We start from the raw sequence: 25,078 nt of genomic DNA on the forward strand, positions 1-25,078 counted from the left end.
CGTGTCAGGCGATAATTAAAAAAAAAATTGTAATTAATTGTATGACTTCAATAGTTAACTCACGATTAATAGAATTTTTTATATCTGTTCTAAATGTACAATTTTTTGTTTGTTCGTGAGTTAACTCCTAATTTTTTAATAATCTTTTCTTTTCTTTAATCACGTCAGGCGATTACAATTTTTAATTGTAATTAATCTCATGACTTCAATAGTTAACTCACGATTAATCACACATTTTATAGCTGTTCTAAATGTACAATAAAAAATTCTAGGTTTTCATACTCTTAACAAAAATGGAAAAAAATGTTAAACTAATAGATATAGTTAAAATGAATATTTGACGTCTATAACCGTCAATGGCAGTGAATGAGTTAAACAGAGAAACATATTTAGACTAGTGGGGCTGCATAGAAAAAAAAAATCCCAAAAATTTTGGGTATTAAATTGCAATCGCAATATAAAGAAAAACACCAACAAACAATTCTATTCTTTTTCCAAAATGTTCCGCCTTAGTAGCAAGCAAAACATTCTTCAGTCATTAGAGAGCTGAGCTATTTGGAGGAAGCAGGAAGGCGGGGCTAGGAAGGATGCACTTGAGCCAGACCGGGAGACCCGTGACATAAAAATGTCTGCCCTTTGTTCTTCCCCTTCCTTTCACGCCAGCGTGAATAGTAACATTTGCTTACAATGGCCGACATGAAGACGGAGCTGTCCTTCATACCTGCGCCCTCCGTTTCCTCCATTAATGCCAGCGGCAGTTAACGGGCCATTGTTTACGCCCAACCGCAGCACACAAGCCAGGGCCGGCCTTTTTCCGGCACTCTGTGAATAGATCATCAAAGAACGGCTGCGCTTCCCACAGGCTTAGCTAGTAGCGGTCGGCGTGACGGCGCGAGCATCTGATCCGCTCCAGTGCTGACCTCGCTGTAGACCTTAGCGTGACGGTCCAGCATCCTCACTGTGCCAGCAAACTTGGGCATAGAACCTGTAATTACAGATAAAAGTTCTATTATTAATTTAAGCAGCGGGATTTTCGTTTGAGTTTTTATTTGGTTTGGAAATGACTTTTAGGACAGAACACGGACTAAAGGCAGTTTTACGCTCAGTTTTACTTGCTTAACGCTTGTTGGAGAAATCTCAAGTCATTTGCACACTTACACTTGCACAAAGCCACATTCAAATACCATTTTAGCTTTATGTCTTTGGTGTATCATCTCAGAGGAAAATACCCGGCCAAGCTCCCTTCACGGTGCCTCGCAAATCAACCCGTCTGAAGTGTTCTGCTTATGGGCACAACCAAACCTGGAAGCAAAAACTTTTGAGAAATCTTTTTATGAGAAAAAAAGATGGCCTGTAAGAGCTGAATCCATTTTCATCATTTTGTTCAAGAATTATTGTCGTTTACAGGACAAATGATTCTATTCAACTTTCAAAGAAAGCTATTAGAACTAGCTATTAGAATTTGATGATTTTAGATGAATTCCAAGTAAATATCTGTTATAAGCTTTGTAGAAAATTACGACTGATCGCAATTAATTACGGCAAATTGTGCAATTAATTAGTTAAAAAAGTAGTTATTTTATTTCTTTTTATTTCGATCAGCTTCACACTGTAGGGAAACGGCCAAAAAATGAGACAGAAGAGGAGTCAACAAAGCTGACAATATCAGCAGTCCTACTACTTGTCATGTTTGGGTTCTGTTTTTCCTTGTGTGTCTCCCTTGGTCTTGTTAGGTGTCATCCCGCCCTTCCTCGTGTCGACCAATCAGTGCCCTCAGCCACTTGTGTCTTGCCCCAGGTGTGTCTTGTTGTGTCATTAGTGTGTGCGTATTTAGTCTCGTGTCTCCCCTCTGTCCGTGTCGGTTCATTGTCGTTTCCCTCCCGTCATGCTGCCAGTTTTTTTTTTGCCTTGTTGTCCTCCCCACGTTTTGTTTTACAGCCATTTGGAGTTTGCTTTTGTTTTGAATAATTCAATTCCTTGTTTTTTTTTTGTCCATCACCTGCTTCCCTGCGTTTGGGTCCTCCCTCCACCAAACTTGACCCCGTGACACTACTAAGGCACACGTTTTATTGCTAGTCGTCACATGCAGCCAAAGCAGCTCTGCGTAATAAATATGTGGTGACAGACTCGCTAATGAGGCAATAAAGCCATCCAAACTGCTTTGGAGACACGTGGAGATCAAACATCCCTCCATCAATTCATTCTGTCTCTGTTCTAGTTATCCTCTGTGTTGTATTTATTTTATTTTTTTTAAATCTCTATTGTTTTTGGCTGTCGATCAATACATGTCTTCACGTGGAACCGGTTCATGGCATTAAAAAAAGTTTGGAGACCACCTTTTTGTCGTCGTTAAAAATCAGCTATGACGACATTGCCGAACCCAAGCGTAACCACTCATGCGTAATTAAGACAGCCCTGTGCGAGCACACTGGGTGCAAACATTTCAGATGGCTGCGGTTTTGTCAACGTTGATCCGAGCTTTGGCTTGTTTCCCGTTGTCTTCCGCCTAAAAGGACAAAGCAGGTTCGTACATGAGCCGCTTCCCCACCAGAGGCACCTGAGAAAAACAATCATGTATATGTGTATATATATATATATATATATATATATATATATATATATATATATATATATATATATATATATAGCGGTGAGCTCTGATAACTGTTGTAAAAACGAGTCGGCCCCATTAACCACATGTCACGCCAGCATTGTGCAGGTGGTGTTGTTTTCTCCTTCACAATCGGTGGGGATTTGAACTCCATCAAGACAGCAGTGACCCGATATCACATGCATGGCGATAGCCTGAGGCGCCGCTTAACCACCCCTTGGTTTCCTATTTCTCCACTCATTAAGAAAACGCTCGCAGTGAGCTGCAGTTTGCCAGTTTTCGGAACTTGTTTTATCTCAGGAGTTTTGCTGTGGTGTTCTGTCGTCTTTTCGAATTCTTAACGCCTTGTTTTTTGGGCTTTTGTATGCATCGGCAGTTGTTTCCCTCAGTCTTGTTCTCGTGTTAGCTTGCACACAGCAAGTGTAAATGTGACGCTAGCTAGCAGTGTGTCCACAAAGCCTTGTGAATGCGGTGTTCTCGCTGCTTTGTTGTCGCATCAGATGGCTGCCTTTAAAGGACGTGCGCATCTGCGGTTAATGATACCTCAAAGTGAGCAAAAGATGAAGTTGTAGCTGCCTTCAGCTTTGTAATGTCGGATGTTGATTGAGGCCCCTTTTGCAGAATAGGTGTAGTAGTTGTGCAACTCATCACTCATTTACTCAGATAGCCTGTTTGATGTTGGTTTAGTTAAGTCGCGCATAGCAACAGTTCAACCGACACACTTGATGGTCTGGTCTCTTATACATGAAGCTACAGTAGGTAGATAAGAAAATAGTCATCAGTTCTTATTTTCGCCTCAACCCTTAATGAGGACGGTTGTTCTGTTCCTTTTAAAATAAAAAGATCAAGATTAATCATTTGATGCTAGCTGAGCTAGCTAGTAGGTGAACTGAACAATTAATGGAATAAAGAGGAAATTTAATTAAAAAAAAAAAGGTTCAAGCAAATCTCTGGCACAAAGCTTCACAGGAATCGTTTTTAGACATGGACTAGTGTTCCTGCAGTTGAATGTACTGTGGCGTTGATAGAATGTCCGAATTTTGGATCATTTCACACTTATAAAATCAAATGAAATGTGTACCGCAAAAGCGCATCTACAGTCACCAATACAAGGGAACGTAATGATCTTAGCTTAGCTACCATTGCTAGTAAAAACGTATTGTGGTGAAAGATAGAAACAGACGTCGGTGTATGTTCAATGAATCGCTTTACGAAACAAACAGAAAACAAATACGTAATACACGAGTTGCTGATTACCACAACTTTCGCCGAGTCACTCAACTCATAGACTAGCTAACGGTGTACTCTATAATCTCATTCAGTGACACCCACGTCACTCACCAGTCCCAGCCACACTATTTAAACCCATTGACAATCAAAGTAACAGATAGTGGTAGAACGTGATAAAGCAAAATCAGATTTCATCCGATTAATCAATGGACTTAATTCTAAAAATACTTCAATAGGTGCAGCACTACTTCAATCTCATGCACAAAAAGGCAAAAAGCCAGACTTCAAGATTGGTTGTGTTTTCTTATTGTGTTGGTAGGGACAGGCTAATGCTACTTTAATTAAATGTCTCCTTATAATATAAATGGCATAATAAACGGGGAGATTTACGGTTGCTGTTGGAAACAGTCAGACAACCTAAAACGAGAGCAGTTTAATTTGTGCAAGTCCTCCATAATCTTGACACTTCAACTGAACTTGGCCTGTTTGAGCAGACAAGGGAGAGCTGCGCTAGCTCTCCATCTCCCCAAAGGCAAGTCAGAGCGCACTTTCAGGTGACATCATCAAGGGGCGAAAGAGTTGGATCGAGAGGCTCTCCCACAGCAAACCGTAAGCCGTCCTGTGGTTGAGAAAGCGTGGACTTTTTGTGTTTTGTTTGTAAAAAAGCAAGGCCTTATTTGGACGGAGAGGTTCATTTCTCTTCACTGGAATGACTCCTCGGCTTCTATTAATACAACAAGGGACGCTAGGCCAGCATAGGTTGCTTAAAAATCACAGCACTACTGTTTCAGCTGCTGTTTAGTCAAGCATTTATTTACTGTTGTCCGATTCCATTGGACTATTACTCACGCTTGGGTAAACAAGCACATACAGGCTGGACCTTGACTTCTTGTTATATCACTCGCATGCTTGTGAACAACCCGGTGGACGCAATCTCAAACGGCCAAGTTTAGTCACACCGTGTCAATTACACGTGGAATTCGGGGCATTTCAGCATTTCCCTCCTCAGCGAGATAACACCACAAGCTCTTTTTCTGTATACGTGTTGAAGCATTCTTTCCATGTACTCTTGTACTGGTGACCTGCGGAATTAGGAATGCTGTGGGAAAATTACCAGGCCAGTGCCAGGCTAAACTGTATCCAATGGTGATTTGCACTATTTTGGTAAAAATGTCCCGTGATGTGATTAGTGTGTTTTTAAATACATTTTTTCCCCAGAATAAATCCCAATAGAAATACCGGAAATTGAACTGCTGCTAAAATAAAACCTTCATCTACTTCAAGTAACATTTTTGACATTACTAACTGCCATACAAGTATAAAAGTAGTAATAAAATTGAATTTAGTGGAAATAAACTCCACTCACTTCACAACAGGCATACGTTTCAATTTCAAGAGTCTTATGAGTCATTTAGATCAGAGGTCCCCAACCCTGGTCCTCAGGGACCGGTATCCAGCCTGTTTTCCATGCCTCCCACAGCCAACACAGGTGATTCATATCATCAGCTAATCAGCAATCTCTGGAGAAGGCTGATAACGATCTCCACCTGTGTTGGCTGTGGGAGACATGGAAAACAGGCTGGATACCGGTCCCTGAGCACCAGGGTTGGGGACCTCTGATCTAGAACAATACCGTTTATTAGACAACCGCATGATGTCATGCATTAAGGCGGTTTGCTGAATCGCTGGTAATTTCCCGTCAAATTTAGAATTTCAACATTTTGTCAGTAAGGTGGGGCTTTAGGACCCAGATGCGGGAAGGCAGAGCAAGGAGGCAGGGGTGCAGTCCAAAAAGAGGTTTTAATTTCTAATCTAAAAAACTAACTTCAAAATACAAAATAAACTGAACTAACAAAACATGAAGCTAAACATGACAAAACAACTAAGGTGAGACTAACAACATGACATGGATCCTGATACGGCAAAGAGGTCAGCGTGACGTGGCGAAAGACTTACGACAGTGGCAACAGCAAAAATGAACCGACACAGACAGGGGGGAGACAACCGACTAAATACACCAACACTAATGACATGACAAGACACACCTGGCTGAGGGCACTGATTGGATGACACATGAGGGTAATGGGGAAAGGTGGACACAATCAGGGTTGACACGGACACCACACGAGGAAGGGCAAGTGACCAGAAACGAGAGGAGTCAGACTTTTCACAATAAAACAGGAAATGACAAGACAAGGGGAAAACATGACAGGGAGTAAACAAGACTGAAAATAAACATGACAATTTTCAACATCTTGTCTTTTCCTTTTCTTTAAAGGTCTCCACAGAACCGATTCCAGGAAGGTTGCCATGTTCAAGGCAGTGCTGAAAAAGAACAGAGATGGGGGCAAAGCCAGCAAGAAAGATTCAGGTATGTGGAAGTTGAGGAGGTAGAAGACGAAAATGTTACCAGCCTCATCATGCCGCGAGCGCATAGCAAGGGAGACAATGCCGGAGCTGGTAACGATTTTGAACACTTTCATCGATTTTTAGAACGCGAATAACCCCACACAGTGATAAGGAGAAAAAAAAACTCACACATTCAACATACCTACCAGCTGACGTCTGAGGATCTAAAATAGAGAATCGGGCTTAAATTGGGCCCGTTATCGTTACGTGTGTATCCCGTTCAAGTCATTTCAAACCTGCCCTTTTGAGTATATATCATAAAAGTGACTTAACAATGAGCTAAGTAAACCAACCAGCAAGCTGATAAGACCCCACAAAAGTTCAGCAAAAATCTTTAAATAAAAGTAGAAAGATTTTTTGCGCCATTAGCTCTTTTGAGCCACACGAGGCCTCTTAACTGCATTATGAATTGGAATCTAAGCAGCCTGTGACAGTTTAATCTGTTCATCAATTCAGTTTGGTTTATGCTGAACATCGAGGCGGAACAGCTGGGCCGTATTCCTGCTGAGAAGAAACCGTATAAAGAAGCAGCCTCTATTGCTCACATTTTTCTTGCAACTATTCCAAAATGCGTCGTCTTTTACTTTCTTTTCAGCGTGGGGCATTTTTTACAGTTTTTTTTATTACCGTCTTTATTTATTATACTGCGACTAAATAAACAGCCCTGCCCGTGTGCCATAGCAGATGTTTTCTTTCCTTGGATACATGACAATATGAGTCCAAATGAGTCACCGTGAGTGAACAATTGTTGACTTGTCATCTGCTCATACAATTGACCATTCCTGCTTGGATTGCATTTTGCTTGCCTAAGCTTGCATCAAGACTAGCGTTAGCTTTTACAGCAGAAGATCACAACAAGCTTCTTCTGCTGTCTCAGTTTTGTAGTGAGTGAGTCGTTTTACTCCTCGCCAGTTAACACCAGGCTTGATTTATCTTTGCATGTCGTATCTAATTGTCGCATGCGGTCACACACTCCAAGAGCAAGAGCAGCGGAGCTTTACGGCTCCTTTTATTCCGGGGCTTATTCTTCCAGTTGGAGACCGTCCGTCATGCCCCGCCGACCTTGTCTCCCTTTCTCATGCTGGGACAATAAAACGGGGCGACTCCTCTTGGTTGTTTAGGGCTCTCGAGACAGATGAGAGGTCACCTCAGAGACGCTCTGCCCCTCCGGTGGCCCTGCATGAGGGCACCGATCGCAACACTTGCTTCTATTCTTAGTCTTAGAGCATCCATTTTTTAATAGGCAGTCATGCGGGTCACTTCCTGTAAAACACCTCGTTAATCTGTAGTGTGCAGTAAACGCGCGTTATCTCAAGGTATCTTTGCAATATGCCACTCAAATGAGTTTGATTACTTTTTACAATCTAAATAGAAACACCGCGTCTCAACAGTAGGTCAGACTTATTTAGTTTCAGTCTGTTATTGGAAGCCGTTTGTCTGTCTGATGTCTGTGAGAAGACACCAGACTTGGTTGTTGTTCTGTAATTTGGTCCAGACTGAAGAACTTTCTAAGAACACGTCGTGTAAGTGTATGCATATGCTTTGAACATCATTTGTTCCTAACCCAAACCTTCTTACTCTTTATTTTTTGTGACGGGTAAGTTGAGATCTAATATGGGCAATTTGCTTAGATTTTCACTGTGAACCAATGTTATAAATCCATCAACTTTGGACGAGAGAAAGCAAACTAGAGGTGTGGAAAGATCCGAGGTATATTCGGATCCCTCTTGGGGCCTAAAAGTCAGTCATTAAAACCTGATACTGAAGGTTGTCCTGATCAAATATGTCCTTTCAGTCGTTTTATTTGCTCATTAAGATTAGCAGGAAACACTCCCCGATGAATAAGAATAAGAGTGATACATCAATATATGTGGCCTCTGACATGGTAGCTATTGACTGGAGACAACTTAAAAGCAGTCAAGGAAACTTGGTTCCCATGCCAGATGCCGCTGGAGTCATTAGCTTTCCTTTGGGATCGCCACATTGCCAATACCACAAAAACACAGCTAGCTAATTCGGTCTCTCCTCCTCGATTCCTCCTCTCCTCCCATCTCTTCTTGGCCCTTACATTCCCTTCTAAGTACTTTTTTTTTATGGTGTGCCATGGTGGAAGTGGGATGCTGGTTTGCTGGGGCCTGTTGCCTTTGATGGAAACATGTACAAAGATAGATTTGTCTGCAAGAATATATGGGCCTGGAAATAGGTGTATGTGAATTTATAGCCGGAATCCTACCATTTGCATTTGTACGGGAAAAAAGCAGGTACTGTCTATCAGGTCTAGTACCTGGTCAGCCGGGGACCAAAGTTTGCCAAGTCTATCCCATATTTGGTGCTTCCGTATTGGTGACTGCTGCTGCTGTTCATTGGTTGAGTAGATTCAACATTGCCCACCTCGTCATAACATGTTGGACACACAAAAATGAATGAGAAGTAAATACAGGATGATTGTTGTCTTCTTTTGTAGTTGTTTGTCAGTGTGTATCATTTGACTGATACGTTCAATGCGGCTTGATTTTTACAGTTTGAAGTAGAAAACCGACTGGCCCAAACTGAAGGTGAGTAGAGCAGAGTAGATCTGAGTCATTGGTTCAGTGCAGTGGAAAAGTGGCATATGTGGGGGAGTGGGGCTTAGGCCATGGAAACTCCCAATGAAATATTGCTGTGAATCCTGAAATTTTGTATTTATCATTGCAGGAGTTGAGATTCTACGAGAAACAATGTTTATCTTAACTTTTTGGCGCTGTTGGCAGCCAGGTTGATGAGCTCTCTATCACCACTTACAGGATTGAAGTGGAACAGTACTGACCGCAGCATATGACTTTCCAAATTTTGAGGAGTGAAGTATTTATCTGGCATTGAGAAGGATTTGATTCCTGGTTCTTGGTGATTTGTAGTTTCGTCGTTCACTGGCATTAAAATGGCTTCCACCTTAACCCTGGAGAACCCACGGGGTCAAATTTGGCCCCTATAAATTCTGCTACTCAAATAACAAAGACCTTCTTTTTTCTTTTTCTTTTTTACAAATTTAACTTCAAAAGTCCAGAGTGCCACTTCTGACCCCTGCATGGGGCCATCTAGTGGATGAATATTGCACTTACATGAGCCAGAATGGTGGTGACAAGATGGCTGGCAACAAGCTGTTTTGTTGAGCTGGAAATCAATCCAAACAAAACCATCTTCTCAGCAAACCATCAGATGGTAAAATTGTGTTTTTTTTTGTTAATCTATTTCATATCATGTTGCAGAATGCCTAGGAGTATGTTTTATATATATATATATAGATAAATTAGCAACTCTTAGCTAGTTCAAAAAAAGGGTTGAAATTGAAAAAACATTTTGGTGTTCAGTGAACTTATAGCAGTCATATAATGTATAATTCATAATTTTCCAAAGAAAAAAAGGGTTCTTGGGTTCTCCAGGGTTAAAAGGAACCCCGGCTGTCATGACAAGTTTGCCCTACATTATTTATTTGTTTTTTTACTAGCATAACAATGAAATTCATTTTTCCCAAATCATTTTGTAGAAACTGTATTTGGACGTACGCCGCGTGTTATTTACGTCGCAACACATTCCGTGCGTAGTGACATAGAATGGCGGCGGCTCTCTGCCGAGCAATGTGAAACGCCTATAAAGAAAGCAAGGTAAGCCTCCGTAGCGTTCCTAAAGGGGCGATCAAAACTCTTGAATGTGTCTGGTGAATGGCAAGAGCACGGCGCGGGGGAGGGTGACTCTCCCGATAGCATGTTATGTCTTTAGGAACTCTACAAGGCGTACCTTTTTTTCTTTCTAGGCGTTTCACATTGCTCGCCGCCATTCTACGCCACTGTTTGGCTGGCAGGCTGGAGACAGAAGCTATAGGCTACTGTACATGCACCTGACTGTGAGTGGTCGCAGTACTGACGAAGGGGAAGTGTTCGCCTTTCTCCCCTGCTGTGGTTTCAGATTACCAACCGGTATACTTTCAATTGCTCTGAACATTTACAGTGACATAATCACATTAGTCAATTGCGGTAAGAGACAATTAAAATGTCCTTTTCTGTTCTCAAACGCAGCACAAATTGCAGCTGGGACTGCCTTGCTTTCATCATCCACATGGTCTTGGACAGCAGGGGGGGGGGTGACTTTCCTACTTAAGCAAAAAATTTAATGAGGGCCAACTGAGGACAAGCAGAGTGAGACGAGATTGTGAAATTAGCTTGCTTCTTTTACTGACTTTTTATGTCTTGTAATGTCATTTTCAATGGGCCAGTGGCTGATTTGGAACAACCTCATCTAGATTTCCGAAAGAAGGTGATAGATGAAGGGAATATTTATAATGTGGGATAAGTCAAGCGCAAGCCCCTTTGAATGTGTGTGTGTGTGTGTGTGAGAGCAAGCGAGGGGGGGCCCATTAAGCGCAGCAATGTGTTGCCTCAGCTGTGATTGGTACTTGTGCTGTCTCAACAGTTCTGTGGGTTTCTCGGGTGTTTTGACATGAAACAGTGACTTGTGACAAAGGCTCTGACTCCACTAATTTGGTTTCTAAGCAGGACTTTCGTTTGAAGAAGGTTATAGTTTCTGGTGCTTTAACACAGTTCTGAATAAATTAGAGATGCCACAGTGTCCCGTAGGGTGGTAATGGTGTTGCTTGTTAATAAATTACTGGCTAAACATTTGGTTTAAAACTGGTGTGTCACGGATGGTAATAGTAATCAAGTGTAATTGATTGTTGAATAATGGCGTCTTGATTAACTATATAAAGAAGAACAACATGACTTAAATTTTGTTTAGTTGGGTGGATCCATCCAAACATGCAACATTAATCTGCTCAATACAATTGGCATAGAAACAGAAGTACAGAAAATTCAGAGATTCTCCCACACCACAAAGAAAAGAGTATCATTAACCATCCTGTCAAATTTGAAAGACTGAAAAAAAATCAAGTATAATATAACCAGCTGAAATGTATCCCACACGGTCGTTGCCGGGCTTTCCCATACCACGACAATGAGGTGCTCTAAGCCGTTGTCCACATGCTGGCTGTCATGTCAGACTACAACCTCCGTGCCCCACTCCCTCTTCCGCCTTCTCTTTCACCTGCGTGCACTTATGGCAGACAACGAGACGCTCTAAAGCAGACTATGTTAAGTGAAGATGCGTTTTCGATAGTCGAGCGATGATTCCTAGTCAAATGGCTGCCACAGAAGCTAACGAGTTGTTGATATGTGAAGTAAAAATAACTGATTTACCGTACATCCATTAGGCCCTTTTGAGCAGTTTCAGACCTCCCTGCCTTTTTCTGCACACTTCCAAACACAACCCAAGCTCTGCGTAGGTTCCGCTAATGCTACATCTCCTGTATAGACATTGTGTGACTTAAAAAAGAAGCACAACTCCAAACAAAGTCTGCCCACTGGTTCCAATGTCAGACTTCCCTCGCGGGCCTGGTCTTTCTCCGCGAACAGCTGGGTGGTAGCCTCTGTTCAAGCCATATCTACCACAGCCATTTTGAGACACACTCCCTCCTTGTCCTGTGGTTTCTAAAAGGAATTTCTGAAAACTCCCTTAAAAAGATCGTCATGGCAGCTGGAAGTTTATTTTTGGGAAACTAGTGCTGCTATCCAGGTGAGTCCTGATGCTGGATGATGCATTCGATAGTGCCATCAGGACAGGAAGTAATAAATGTTCATGTTCTATCATTAACCTTCACCCTGAGGCACTGAGAGATTACATAAACAGTGATGACTATATATTATGCCACAACAGACAAACAAGAGCTTGACATCCAGCCAACCGCATGTTGTCTTTACCACAGATGATAGTTTGTCATACTTACAGGACAGAAGTTGGAAGTTGCACATCTTCAGGGGAGAACTCATCATGGCCCAGACTAATCATTTGGCAGCAAAAAGATTGTTCAATCTTCATTACTCATAAATATCCTAACAGAGTGTTTTATTGACTTTACAGTCAACTTCCCTTCTTCCATTTTTTTTTTTTCTAAAACATGTGAAATGTCTCTTGGACTCATGTTTGCTATTTTTGTTCCCGCTCATGTTTGTCTAGATTTTCATCTCCAGACTGTTAAGGTAGGGTTTAATATGGCGGAGAAAAGAATGCGAGGGATTTTACAAAGGGGACCATTGAGTGCACGGCACCCTACACGGCTAGCAAAGCACTGAGCAGCCAGCAGGCAACGATTTAGCAGGGCGTAGCTCAAACCACATCTTTTGGTTACACACACATTCATACATGAACACGCCCACAAACCTCAGGTGTATCCACATTAGACACGCCCTGTCTCTCCTTTTGAAAAGCAAAATAAGGGCTCTTGGGGAAGGCGGTGATCCTGGCCGACCATTCTCGCTGTTTTCCGTTTGCTTTGACTCTCTTACAACAAACATTAGTCCTTGGCTACCTTTTTTTTTTGATGTCAGGTCTAAAAACACAAAATTTTGTACAACATACCATTTTTGTTTATTTTCTTAAGCAGCTTGAACGTATTTACATTGGAACTTTAAAGGTCAAACACAATCTGTTCCAGGATACCAGGAAACTTCACACCAGCTATGAGCTGCGGCTGGCTAGCTCGCGTGGCTAAACACGGAGAGGAGTTACTCTTCTAAATCATTAATCCTCGCCTCCATAGTGATAAAAAAGACAAGTATCAATATAACTAAAATAGATCGAGGTTTAACTAAGCATGCGACGCACCAAACAAGCAGAGACAAGACGGGGTTAACATTTCACAGGAGTCTGGCTGGAACCACGTTACAGCAGAGCGTAATCAACCATTAGCAGGTAAATTAGTAAGGATGTAGCGGCAAAATAATAGAACTACTTAGTAAGCACATGCAACACAACCGAAAAAAAGAAAAATATAATTTATTATTATTTAATTATTATTTATGATATTCATTACCTCAGCCAGTAGGAGGAGACTAAATCTTAACTTTGCTAAGGGACTATAAACACATTCAAAAATACCTACATTATCATTTCCCCCCCACTAATGTTTATATTTCGATATATACTGTTACTGTGAAGTGACTCCATTTATCCCATGATATGAATTTCTGGCTGTATCACCCAGCCCTAGTTCCAACCGTACTATTGAAAATAGTCCGCAGAGTGGTTTGTAACTAAGGCATTTCACGGAGCTAAAAATGCATTTGTGGTAAATGGAAGCACCACCAAGTTTCATCTTGAATATGCACATAGAAGATAGTTTAATGGCACTCCCTTATGTTCAAATCTGGCACTCCTCTTCCTGCCCAGTGGTTTCTGGCTGGGATGAATTTTGGGGGGAAAAGCCTTCATGATTTACACAGGCCTACTGTGTACAAGCTACTCTTCCAATAGCCAAATTTGGCTCTGAAGACGTTCCCTGTGACCCTTTGACCCGGTAGTGGCAACATGGCAAAGGACAAGAAGCCAAACAAATACAAGGGTCTCATTTGAAGCAAGGGGGTTATGTCATCTACAACACACCAATCAGAATCCCTTCCCCTCCAACCTGCCTCCTAACCCGTCTGTAGTAATGACGAATGTTTTCTGACATCAAAGGCGCAACTTTTATCAGTTTGCGTGCCGTGCTTTTTTTTAACTCTTTGACTGCCAGACGTTTTCAGAAAAGGGATGCCGTGGGTGCCAGCCGATTTAAGCATTTTGGCTGATCTTTCAAGGTCCACAGAAAATTATGTGTTTGGACTATGGAAACACACATACTACCAAATGAAAGATTGGACTCTCATCTTTCATCAGAAAAAAAAAGTTTGTTTCTACCTTATTTCTTTATTAAGTAATCAACAATAGAAAATGGTTAGTTTCACCTCTGTTTTGAAACAAACGTCTTTTAACGTCTTTGGCACTCCTCATTAGGATTTTACTAAACGTTATTTAACGTTTTTGGCAGTCAAAGAGTTAAAGTCTACTTTGAAAAAAGCGATAGCGACCGTCATGGCGGTTCGTTGGCTTGAGGGGTTTGCAGGTCACAAGCTTTTCTAATTACACCGTGACCTGCTTCGGCAGACGCATTCCTTCTGGCTGATCTTCCGTTTATTTCCATCAGGAATTTTTTTTGACTATCTCACAAAGAACTTGAACGTTAATGCACTTTGTTCCTCTTTGGCCAAATGGCTGTGCATTAACAATAGTATATTACCATTTGTTGGCTGATCGTACTGTTATGCAATTGATTTTTTAAAGTCAGGTACCAACCAGTGCTTTGAGAGTGTCTGTGGGGACCTCTGTTCAGGTCCGACTTTTGGGGGCGGGGGATCTTTCTCCTTCCTACCCTACTTTAAACATATCTGAGCATAGAGCCTTTTTGTAAGTGTGTCTGCAGATGAATGTCTTGCTGCGCATGGCTAAGGAGGATTTGAGACAGGTTGAACTCATGACCCCCAGATGCTTTTGTGCCCAGCCTCAAAGGGAGAAGGGTTAGTGTCAATTGCAAAGAGGAGTTTGGACCGAGTCCTCTCTCATCTTATTGTTTACATCTGTTGTGTTCCATTGCTAATTTTGCTGTGTAAGGTAATTGTTAAATTGAACTGAAAGGTCTAGCAAAAGCGAGTGTTTATTTCAATGCGTCGAGAGTATCAGGAGAGATTTGTGTAGCTACTGCTGGGTTAAAAGGTAATCTAATCTTTAAACTGCCAATGCATCAATGTGCTAATGCTTTGATGAAATTAAAATGGCCCCCGTTAGGTGATCAAGCCAGTTACGATTGACACTAAACGTGCACAAATTCCCCATGAGCTATGTCTTCTGAATAGTGCAAGTGTGCGGTTTTCACCACGGTCCTTGTTTGTTTATGGGATTTGGCCCCTGGGGAGGACAGCTTTATAGACATGTCCATTCAGGGTTGCTGAAGCGGCTGTTGCCCAGCAGTTTGTGGCATTCTCATGACCTCACCTGCCCCTAAAGAAGGAGCTCTGCCTAATGATCTGTGTTAATGGCAATCAAAAGCCGCTGTTACACCGCATCACGATGGCAACATGAACTCCAGTCATGTTGTGACCGCGCCAAGAAATATATTTCAGTCTTCAGAATCATAATGATGAGTGCCACTGCTGATTCCCAAATGAAGACGTGTGTGAGTTCATTAGTTGTACGTAGTCCGTGGACGAGAGAAACTCCATTGGCACAAGTGTGACTCAAAAACAGTAATGGCGGAACACGATGCTTTTGTCACTTTTTGTCATGTTACACATCCAATCCACAGCCTCCAATCGCATGAAGGTTGATAACGTGTTTTTCCTTTTAAATAATTTTTGAAAACCCAAAGAAAACACTTTCCCATTTAACCAGGTCGTTGTGTAAACACATTCTGACCCAAGTTTGAAGGGCATGCGTTAAAAGTCTTGGCGGGCTTGGAATGCCTCATTGACAGATCCCAGGACCTTTTGACGATGCAGACACCCATCATGTTGTTTTTTAAGTTACAATGGCATGTTCTGTTTGGAGGTGGGCCCTCTCCTTTGCCTCCTGTGTGGTTTTTGTACATCTGCTGTGGAAGTGATGTGTCATCCGTCTTGGTGTTAGAGTAAACCACGTGCCAGACTTAAGTATGCTTCCACAGATAGATTGGACCTCACACAGAATGCTGCGGCCATGACAGCAATGTTGGGATTTCAATGTATTGTGTGTTATTGTCTGTAAAGAAGTGTTAAATATTTTTAGTGACGGTATTTACAGCATTCGATCCATCCCTTTTCTATAGCACTTGTCCTCCTAGGGTTGGAGCCTAGTGGTGATTAACTTTGCTCAGTCAAGCACACAGAACAGAAAGACAAACGAGCATTCATACTGACATTCACACCTATGGGTAATATTCAGGTTAGCCATAATGGGTGTTTTGGGACCGTGGGAGGAAGCCAGAGGTACCCAGAGAACATATAAACTCCACACAGGAAGACTGGAGACAAAATTCGAAGCCAGAACCTCTTGAGGGAGACGCGCTGCTTTCTTTTGACATTCTTTAAACACACGAGATGTGCCAGAAAAAATGTTCAGGTCTGGTGTCACAAAATATCGAGGTAATTCCCCTTGACTCTATTGCACTTTGCTAGCTTTCCTTGCACTTCTGTAAGGATTCCGACACAATTCTGTTATCACGGCCATCATGGTGACCCACTTGAGCTTGGGATAGAAAAAGAAAGTTACATGTAGCCTGGTTAAGTGAGTAGGGATTAATTTGATTTATATTATCTCTAATGGAAAATACTGTCTGAGTTTTTGTACAAATCAGTGCAAGTCAGATTTTTTAACGGCTTAATCACCGCCCCCTAAAAAAAAAGGTACCACTCAATAACACCAATCCTTGAGCTCTTCTGGCACAACTCTGACTGTAAATATAGTAAGCTCCTTTTCAGCTTACATGATTGAAAATGAGAAGGCTTGGATCAGTTCTCATATTAGCTCAATTCATTCAACTTGAGTGCTGTGCCTTCGTCCATCTTCCGTCCCTTTCAAGTACAAGTCAGTTCCTTCCCATGGCCATTTAGACGGATGTTTTATGAGGAGATATGGGAAATGTCACAGTGAACCCCCCCCCCCCCCCCTTTTCCTCATCTACGCCTTCTATCCAAGACCCCACCCCCACTGCAGCACGCTCCCTCCTCATCCTCCCCTGGGGCCAAGAGGGAAGGCATTCCTGAGCACAGGCCACTTCAGAGCTGTGGAACAGAGCCACTCAGTCTTATTGTTTTGATCTGAAGCGGTCTGCTGTCATGCATGTCTTTTCTATATAGCATTAACTTCCTATGGAGAAGCAATATTACGTCTATTATTTCTGCAAAATGAAAAGGCCTACGTCGAAGATGAGCATTTTACAGCTTCGGGAAACAGTTCACATTTCCGACAGGCGAAAGCTAAACACACGTTGTGTTGTGTTCTCCTTCTTCAGGGACCACCAGCATGGATGAGTTGTCCTTTGAACGTCCCGGTACAGTTGAATAGAATTTAATAGTTGTTGATGAAAGGAAAGGGACATGCCATGGTGTAAACGTGGAAAGGTGTTTGTGGATTTATTACAAAACAAAGGCACAAGGACCACCACCGACAAGGGGGGCAAAATGGAGAGAAGTTGTCTTTGAAACACTGTGGTTGTTTTTTTTCCCCCCTCCAATTTATCTTAAAGCACGTATTAATGAATATTTTAATTAGACAGATTAACATCTCATTAACCCATCCTTCATCATCATTCGAGACTTGCACTGAAGACCCTCCCCCAATCTGTTGTCCTCGTTGACCGGTTCTCTCTATCTTCCCACTGTGGGTCGTAGTGTGTTAACCATGACAGCTTTTGTCAGTGTGTCACCCTGGTCTCGGAAGTACACAGGGAATCCACATTGGCACGCAGTCTAGCGGGAGAATTACCCCTTCGTGCTTTGTTTGGCCCCTGAGAGAATTTGCATTAATTATAGCCTTTATTCATTTTCTTCATAGCCTTTACTGTATAATTAACTTGCACTGCGATCTACAATCATTAATAGAACAGTGAGTTACTTCAACAAATAAAAACTGTTATTGTTTTGTCAAAAATGAACATAAGAAACCCTGAAATGAATATGCTAAAACATGTTATTTTTGTGGAAATAGGTTTTGGGGCAGGTTGGGACTGCAGGCTGACCAGAATAGCACTTACAGCCTGTTTCTCTTCGCTTCTTTAGTGTGTACAGAAAGTGGTTTAGCAAGTAGCACGTGTTCCTCCAAAACGGATGGTGTACTTTTTGGCATACACGGTGCCATCACAGAAGTGCAATTTACTTTTGCCAAGGGCACTAACATAACCCCCAAACCGAGACAGAACCCTTTCTGTCCTTGTTGCTTACAGTCAGGTTGGTCCATTTTAGTCTTTGGTCAGTGTCCATTCCCCCCCTTTAAAAAAAAGAAGAAGAAAAAAAAAAAGCACATTTGACCACAGTACTGTATGATGGTCCATCATTGCCTCCGGACACAGTTTACTTAAGGCCTTGAGCAAAGTTTTTGCTGGCATGTGTTAATGTAGCTAAATACTGTGGCGCTTGACAGCAGTTTTCAAAGTAACCCAAAACCCTTGCGGTTCTATCAGCTTAAGATGACTGCTGGTTCTTAACGCGGCGTTGTGTCAGGGATCAGAGATTGCAGATGTTGAACCCAGTCTTGTGGCATTCATTTGAGGAACAACATTCTCAACTATCTAGTATGGTGGCAACGTAAAGATCCTTGGCCCATCGTTAACTCCGAAAATGACAAGGCCTCTCCTGAATGCTGCGTCTGAATCAAAAAGCACATTTCAATGAGTCTTTAATCGTAACGATTTAACAGTAGGAAATAAAGAACATTTGCAGCTTGTTCTGCACTCTTCTGAAGATCCAGAAATCCATATTACTAAACAGACAGCAGTGATGCCAAGTGTCCTGAGATTTAGTAGAAAGTCTTTGAGAGGTAAAATGAATGAAAACTCCACTTCTTTTGAATACCCTTCATAGTTGATTCTCTGTGATTGACAGATTGAGCAGCATCTCTTTAAAAATGGTGTAAGACTGCTAATGTATTCAAATGATCGCCTCGCTCACCTTGTATTCATTGTCTCTAATGCATCTGATCAATGACAATATTTGGAGACCTTGTGAGGTACTTGTGAGCACCAATGACCTAAATGTAATAACTAGTGGCTCTCAACACAAGATCTTTGTGGCTGCAGCTCCATATCCACCGCATTATCGTTGACCATCAAGGATTCTCATGAAATCTTGATAATTTGGGAAAGTAAACACAGGACTCCGTCAATTTATGAGTCAGAGCATTAGTTGGGAGTATGGCCTTGCATTGACCTGAGATTGTGACTGATTTTCCCTTTTTTTGGTCTTATTTTTTCAACAAGTATCTTTAAAAATATTGGCCTTTTTCATATGGGCTGTGCATGTCCTAGTAGGCTTTGGTCATCTACTTTGATGAGGGGTAATGAGCATGCATGGCACTATAATCATTTTCGCTTGGTCTTGGGGCAGCAGTGTGTAATTAGAAAGGGTTGATTTCCTGCACCACAGAAGGGACTAAAATTGAAGGCCTTGCCCTGACCAGGGTTTAGGAAAGTCACCGAAATAGCTCTGGTGAGTTTCCGTCCTTGTGTCTCTCTGCGTATAGTATCGGTCAGATGGCAGTGCTGTCACCATGACATATTGCAGCTAGTTCCCCACCACTTGGATGATCTGCTTTTATGTGGCACCCCTTGTTTTCAGAGCCATCCACCCAAATTACAACTCTGTGTTAATCTCTTTTGCATGCGACATGACTAAAAACGTGTTTCAACTTAAGTGAACTCACCACTGCGAGATTTTAACCAGCGTTGCCGTAAAATGAGTTCTTTCAGCACTGCTTGTGCATAAAGCCATTACGCATAGTGTACAATTGTATAACTGTGGTTAAACGTAAAAAAAAAAAAATCAATATGATGATATGAGCTGTTGCTTTGACCAATCTGTATACTGTAAATTTGCCTTCCAATAGTCTGTTAGTTTAATGCTAAAATACGTCATAGACAAGCTAATGAAACTAGCATTAATGTTGCCGTGTTATAACCATTTAAGCAGCTAATATTTGAACACAAACGATGCAGACAATATGACATTTCTCACAGGCATATTTTTTTTTTTAGCCTCTGTGAACTTGTGACTATCTTCTTCACTTATTTTTTCAGCCTGTTATACTGCACCCTAGTGGCCATGGTGCACACAACAGAAGTAGCAGCACAATACCCATTGAATTGTCTGAAGCACAAATTGTTTAATCCATTACTTTGTATTTAATTATCATTACTCTTTACCCCCCCAGAATTACAATACTTTAGAGTGAACTCTATCTTGCGAAAAACACATTACAAACGTTTTTGCTGTCTATTCTTCTGAGGCTGGATCGGATTAATGACCTTTCCATTGATTTCAATTGGGAAAGATGATTTAAGATGTTCACGGAATGAATTCATCTTGTATCTCAAGGCACCACCGTAGTTCCTTTGGCTGCTGTGCAGTGTGAGAATATGGATGCAGAGGGGGGGTTCATAGGTCAGGGTGACAGCAGGTCCTGGCCTTGGCTAAAACACCTTTGGGACTTTCACAGGTTTTTTTCCCCATGTCAGAGGCCACGCAGAGGTGTTACTGCAACCCTTCCGCTTCCTGTGTCTGGCATTCATCTTTGTTTAGGAGTCCTTTAAAAAACACAGGACAGCTTTGTGTCTCCTGTGTTGTGGCAGAGGCCTGCACAAAATGGGTCTTTCTGTTTCTGATTAGCCGGCCAGCCCAGCAACACTCCTTGTCCCCCGAGGGGAGAAGCTGGACTCTAAAAGATGTTTGTGACTTGTAGTTGAGACTGCTGTGATTGCTGTGAGACTGCAGACAGAGGCATCAATTGCACGTCTACTAAAGTCTACCCTGTGCAGAAAAGTCATTGTCATTACTGCGGTTTACCACATCTGCTGTTATAATCACTTTTGGCATGCTGACATATTATTAGTCAGGGATTACATGCTGTCTTGAGGTTGGTCCTTCTCCATATTAATTGTAGCCATGATGAGTGCGCAACTTTGGCACCCGACAGTTGATTACCGTGCTCCCCGACTGGCTCCATGATTTAAATGGGCTTTCCATGCAGGACTGTATTTTCTCAGCATCGAAAACCTGTTTTTTACATCTTGGACTTGGATTCCTGAGCAGTCCGGTAAAATCATTAGCACGTTTGGCGTTACAGTAAATCATCTGTGTAGGCTGTGTGAGAGAATTTTGTTCTTTACTTGGCTTCTGTTAAAAATAAAACATGCACAATGAAAGTTTTCAGTTTCAATTCAATACTTTTTTTTTGACTTGGATGACTATATGACCCACCTTCCCCTGTGTCTTAACGTAACATTGAAGATAAGGTTTCCGGCTATGGTGAGATTTCACAGTACGCTATTTAAGTACTTGATGCGGTTATTGCCATCCCACCTACTCTGCTTGAGAGGCAAGCCTGATCGGGGTTTATTGGCCTGAGCAGTACCACGTACCGTCTAAACTGGACCGTACCACTTGGTGGAAAGTGGAAACAAGGCTTTACATTCCTGGCATTCAAGCTTCAGACTCAACATGGAAGCAAAAACAAGTGGCCTGGAATCTTAAGAGTTGTGGAAACGTGTAGATCACTAATGTTTAGTGGGGCCTACAAAATGATTTTTGAAGGATATGTTTTAAGAACTACAGCAGGTGGCGGCCAACACAATCAGCCAAAATGTTATCGCATGCGAGGATGTCAAAGCTATTTGTACAATCTGAAATACTGTAACACTGTGCTTTTTCCTCTGACAGGAGATGTTCATAGCCACAATGCCCAAAGAAGATTCCCACCTGAAGTAAACCTGCTGCCCTCAGGCCTTGGCAGCGGCCACCCTAACGTTCCGGATGATGTTTTCAGACTAAGCCTCGCCAAGGGAGCGTCTATGTCTCTGCCGTCCTCACCTCTTCTTCCACGACCATCCTACATGTTGCCTTTACGGCCAAGCAAAAGATCTCCAGGTATGTTTTTCTTGCGTTCCTCCTATTGTAACACTATGACAGTCAAATGACCATATGTACTCCAATGGCAAGTAATTCCATTTTTTTTTTTTTGTCGTGTCTGAAAAGGCGATAATTTATAAGTGCGCTTATCTGTCTCGGCTCATCCTCATGTTAAATCCACGCTCTCTACATCAGCGCCGTATGTTTACATTTAGCTGACTGGCAATACATGTGTCTCTCTTCGTCCGCCATGCCAAAGAATCTTCTTGTCAGCAGCTGTTTGGGCCTTCAAAGCAAGGGGGGGGTACCTTTGTAGCTAAACTTGTTTCAACCTGAGGCTTTCTGTCTAGGAAATCTTGACAAAGAGGATAGAAATCCTTTAAGTGGTCAACGTGGCCTCACTTACATGTGGTGCTCATCTGTGCGGCGTTCCGGCCTTTGTTTATTCCGGTTAAAGCTTTGATCTACACCCAGAAGTGTCACGTTAACTGGCACATACTATATGCTATGGCTTTATCTTATCTAATGGCGTTCTCGTAGGAGTTTGTTCAGCTGTTTTAAGTCCAGGTTTGCCTTTTGTAGATCTTGTTCAAGTTTATGTGATTGTAAATTTATCAATTTGAAGCCAATCACTTAAAGGACTTCACACTACTCGATGCAGAACCATAGAAGAGGGTTGGCTTGTGAAGGTGAAATGGGGATCGCTTATTAACAGCAACTGCCCACTTGGGAGGGTCTGAGGGATGTATTTAAAAAAAAAAAGGGACAGAAAAGGGACGCACAAATTAATGATGTTATGGAGGCCAGCCAAGAAAATGGGGGATGGTCGAAAGACGCTTCTCTTCTCTTCTTACAGGTACCTGTGAAAACCCATAGGGGAGAGTTTCCACCTCCAGTTAATAAACACTTCTTGCAGGAAATGTCGCAACTCTGCGACGAAAACATTGTGTCTGCTTGCTGTGATTGTCTTCCGTTGGGGTTTGAGTACACAAAACCATTAAAAAAAATAGAAACCCATTAACACTGTCTTTGGGCTATAGTACAGTGCTGCCTTGAGATATGAGCGACCGGAATTTTTTTTTAGATACAAGCAGTTTTTTTGCTTTGAATTGCAAGCAAAAACTTGAAAAAACGTGATCCGTGCGCGATATGGTGGCAGTGAACTCAACTCATCTCAATTCACAACAAGCAGAACAATTCTACGAAAAAGATGCTTCAAGCTGTTTAATTGTCACTCCCAGTTAAAGTTTACTGTCAAACTAAACCTAAGTAAAAGAGAATTACACTTTGTGTATTTAAAAACACACACACATAGCTTTGCTTTTTCTATTAGCTTAATGCTAATGCTGAAACGTAATGGGATACACCATTGGCAGGCTAACTAATATCATCTATGCAGCAGTGTTTTTACCCTCAACAGCAGTACATGTAGGCAGATAATACAGTATAACAATACTTACGGTCATATATTCTTTATCCTCAGCAAAAAGTCAAAACAGTAATGGTGGATCGGGCTTATTCAAATGCTAATTGTTCATTTACGACATGACATCGCCCAATTATTAGCCTTTTGCAGGTCAATGTGAACAGATTTTTTTTTTGTCACTCATCTGCATGGAAAATGAAAATAAAATAACTGCTGTCAGACTCACAGAAATGGAAAATAATGTGACGTGAGATTCATTGATGTCGAGTCACCCTCGACAGCTACAATATATTTAAGTCTATTACAATGCATTCAAATTAAAGGCATGCGCTGTGTGTCGTGTTATGCCAGCCCCAACCATGCCAAATGGGCTTAATAATAAGCCGCAGCCTGTATGAATCATTCCACGTATATTATATTCTTACCCACGACAATGTTGCGCAACTACAAATTTCTCTTCAAAACACTTTGTGTAATTCACAAGCATGTGTTAAGGAGCGTCTACATGCTGTTCACAGATGTGGATTCCCGGCACGTTCCAAGAGACAGTGTCTTGGAAGTGTGATGACATGAGAGTTACTTGCATGCAGAGCCACTGTCCCGGAAAAAAAAAAAAAAAAGTTAGGGTTATAATAATAATAATAATAATTGCTCCACAAAATTTGAAAGTTGCTCCTCAAATGAAGTCAGTGATTTGCAAAAAATTAAATAAATCAAGCCTTGAATTTATACTCTAATGCATCTACACTGTATCCGCTCTTGCTCAATTAAGAACTAGTGATGTCTTACAGGAAAGTGCTTTCCCCACACTGCATCAGAAAGCGATTTCGTGGCTTCATTTCCCGACACGTCGGATCATCGATTGCAGTTCAGAAAGTTCTTTTTAATGAGAACCTCGGCGAGTACAACAGAGAACTGAGCATTTGAGTTTAAGTGGGAGTTTGATGGATGCCCGAGCTGAAAAGTCCCGGTGGCGCTGGCTGCCACCGCTTTGATCAGCTAAGCCATGAAACACACAAGTCTGCCATGTGTTGACCAGCACCTTGGTTGTTTAGGATTAATAGTTTACAAGCCTTTCAAAGACCTGAGTCAGGACATTTTGTCTGAATGAATCAAAGACCCACGCACAGGTCATAGATCACTTATGGAAAACCTGAAACCTTTGTCGTGAATGTGTCGGAATGCAGTTAGCGACTTCATAAATTAGCTGCAGAGTTGCTGGTTGAAACATTTGTCAGAGTTGATCTTCCCACTGATGTTTCCATTGACATTCATGTCCCCACAGTGACCTCCTATGGCTGTAATACGTTACTGTGCAATTTCAAAAATGTGTTGAAATTATTTGGGTCAGTTTTTTCATTTGTTGCCACAAATATATTCATTTTATATATTTTTTAAATATTATTTGATATCCTCATATCAGGTTTGCAAGACTACACACATTTGAGTTGTTTTTAAAAGTCTGAGAATTTCTCATTAATATTCCATATGTAAATAAGCTTTGCTCCGATTGGGTCGCCGTTCTCTTGAATTTGATAGGGAAAACAAAACAGCTTTCCTCTGATTTTTGTCTTGTGGCCACCATGTATCTTCATTGTGTTGTTGCCATTGAAATTCAGCGGGCTGTCGGTGTAACTGTGGCCGTCCCTGGTGCATTCCGAGGCGAGGCAGCAGCTCTGCTCGGCTGGTTCTCATTTTTACTTCGATTTAAAAAATAAAATAAAAATGTATTTATTTATTTTGACTTTTTTTTATGGTGATGCTGTGTGACTTCACAGCCACAATTCTAGGTCCGTAATTACTTTTTTAAAGTTCAGACTTGTCCGCCATTTTCTGACCAGTGTGCCCGTCAGCCGCCATGCCCTCTCCACCTGCGTCTCATTGTCTCATTCCAATGTGTATTCAGTT

The 25,078-nt window shown here is 41.7% G+C and overlaps 1 protein-coding gene across 2 annotated transcripts in view; it reads left to right on the forward strand.

The window, feature by feature from the left end:
• Positions 1-25,078, forward strand: part of tanc1b (tetratricopeptide repeat, ankyrin repeat and coiled-coil containing 1b) — a 98,514-nt gene that overhangs the window by 8,876 nt on the left and 64,560 nt on the right. For both annotated transcript variants that reach the window (XM_077580141.1, XM_077580142.1), the window contains exons 2-3: positions 6,120-6,212; positions 21,556-21,762. In XM_077580141.1, coding sequence (XP_077436267.1) covers positions 6,152-6,212; positions 21,556-21,762 — 268 coding nt within the window. In that variant the 5' untranslated portion in view covers positions 6,120-6,151. The remainder of the gene's footprint in view (positions 1-6,119; positions 6,213-21,555; positions 21,763-25,078) is intronic.

The sequence above is a fragment of the Vanacampus margaritifer genome, chromosome 11 (assembly GCF_051991255.1).
Source record: "Vanacampus margaritifer isolate UIUO_Vmar chromosome 11, RoL_Vmar_1.0, whole genome shotgun sequence".
In the NCBI taxonomy this organism is placed as follows: Eukaryota; Metazoa; Chordata; class Actinopteri; order Syngnathiformes; family Syngnathidae; genus Vanacampus; species Vanacampus margaritifer.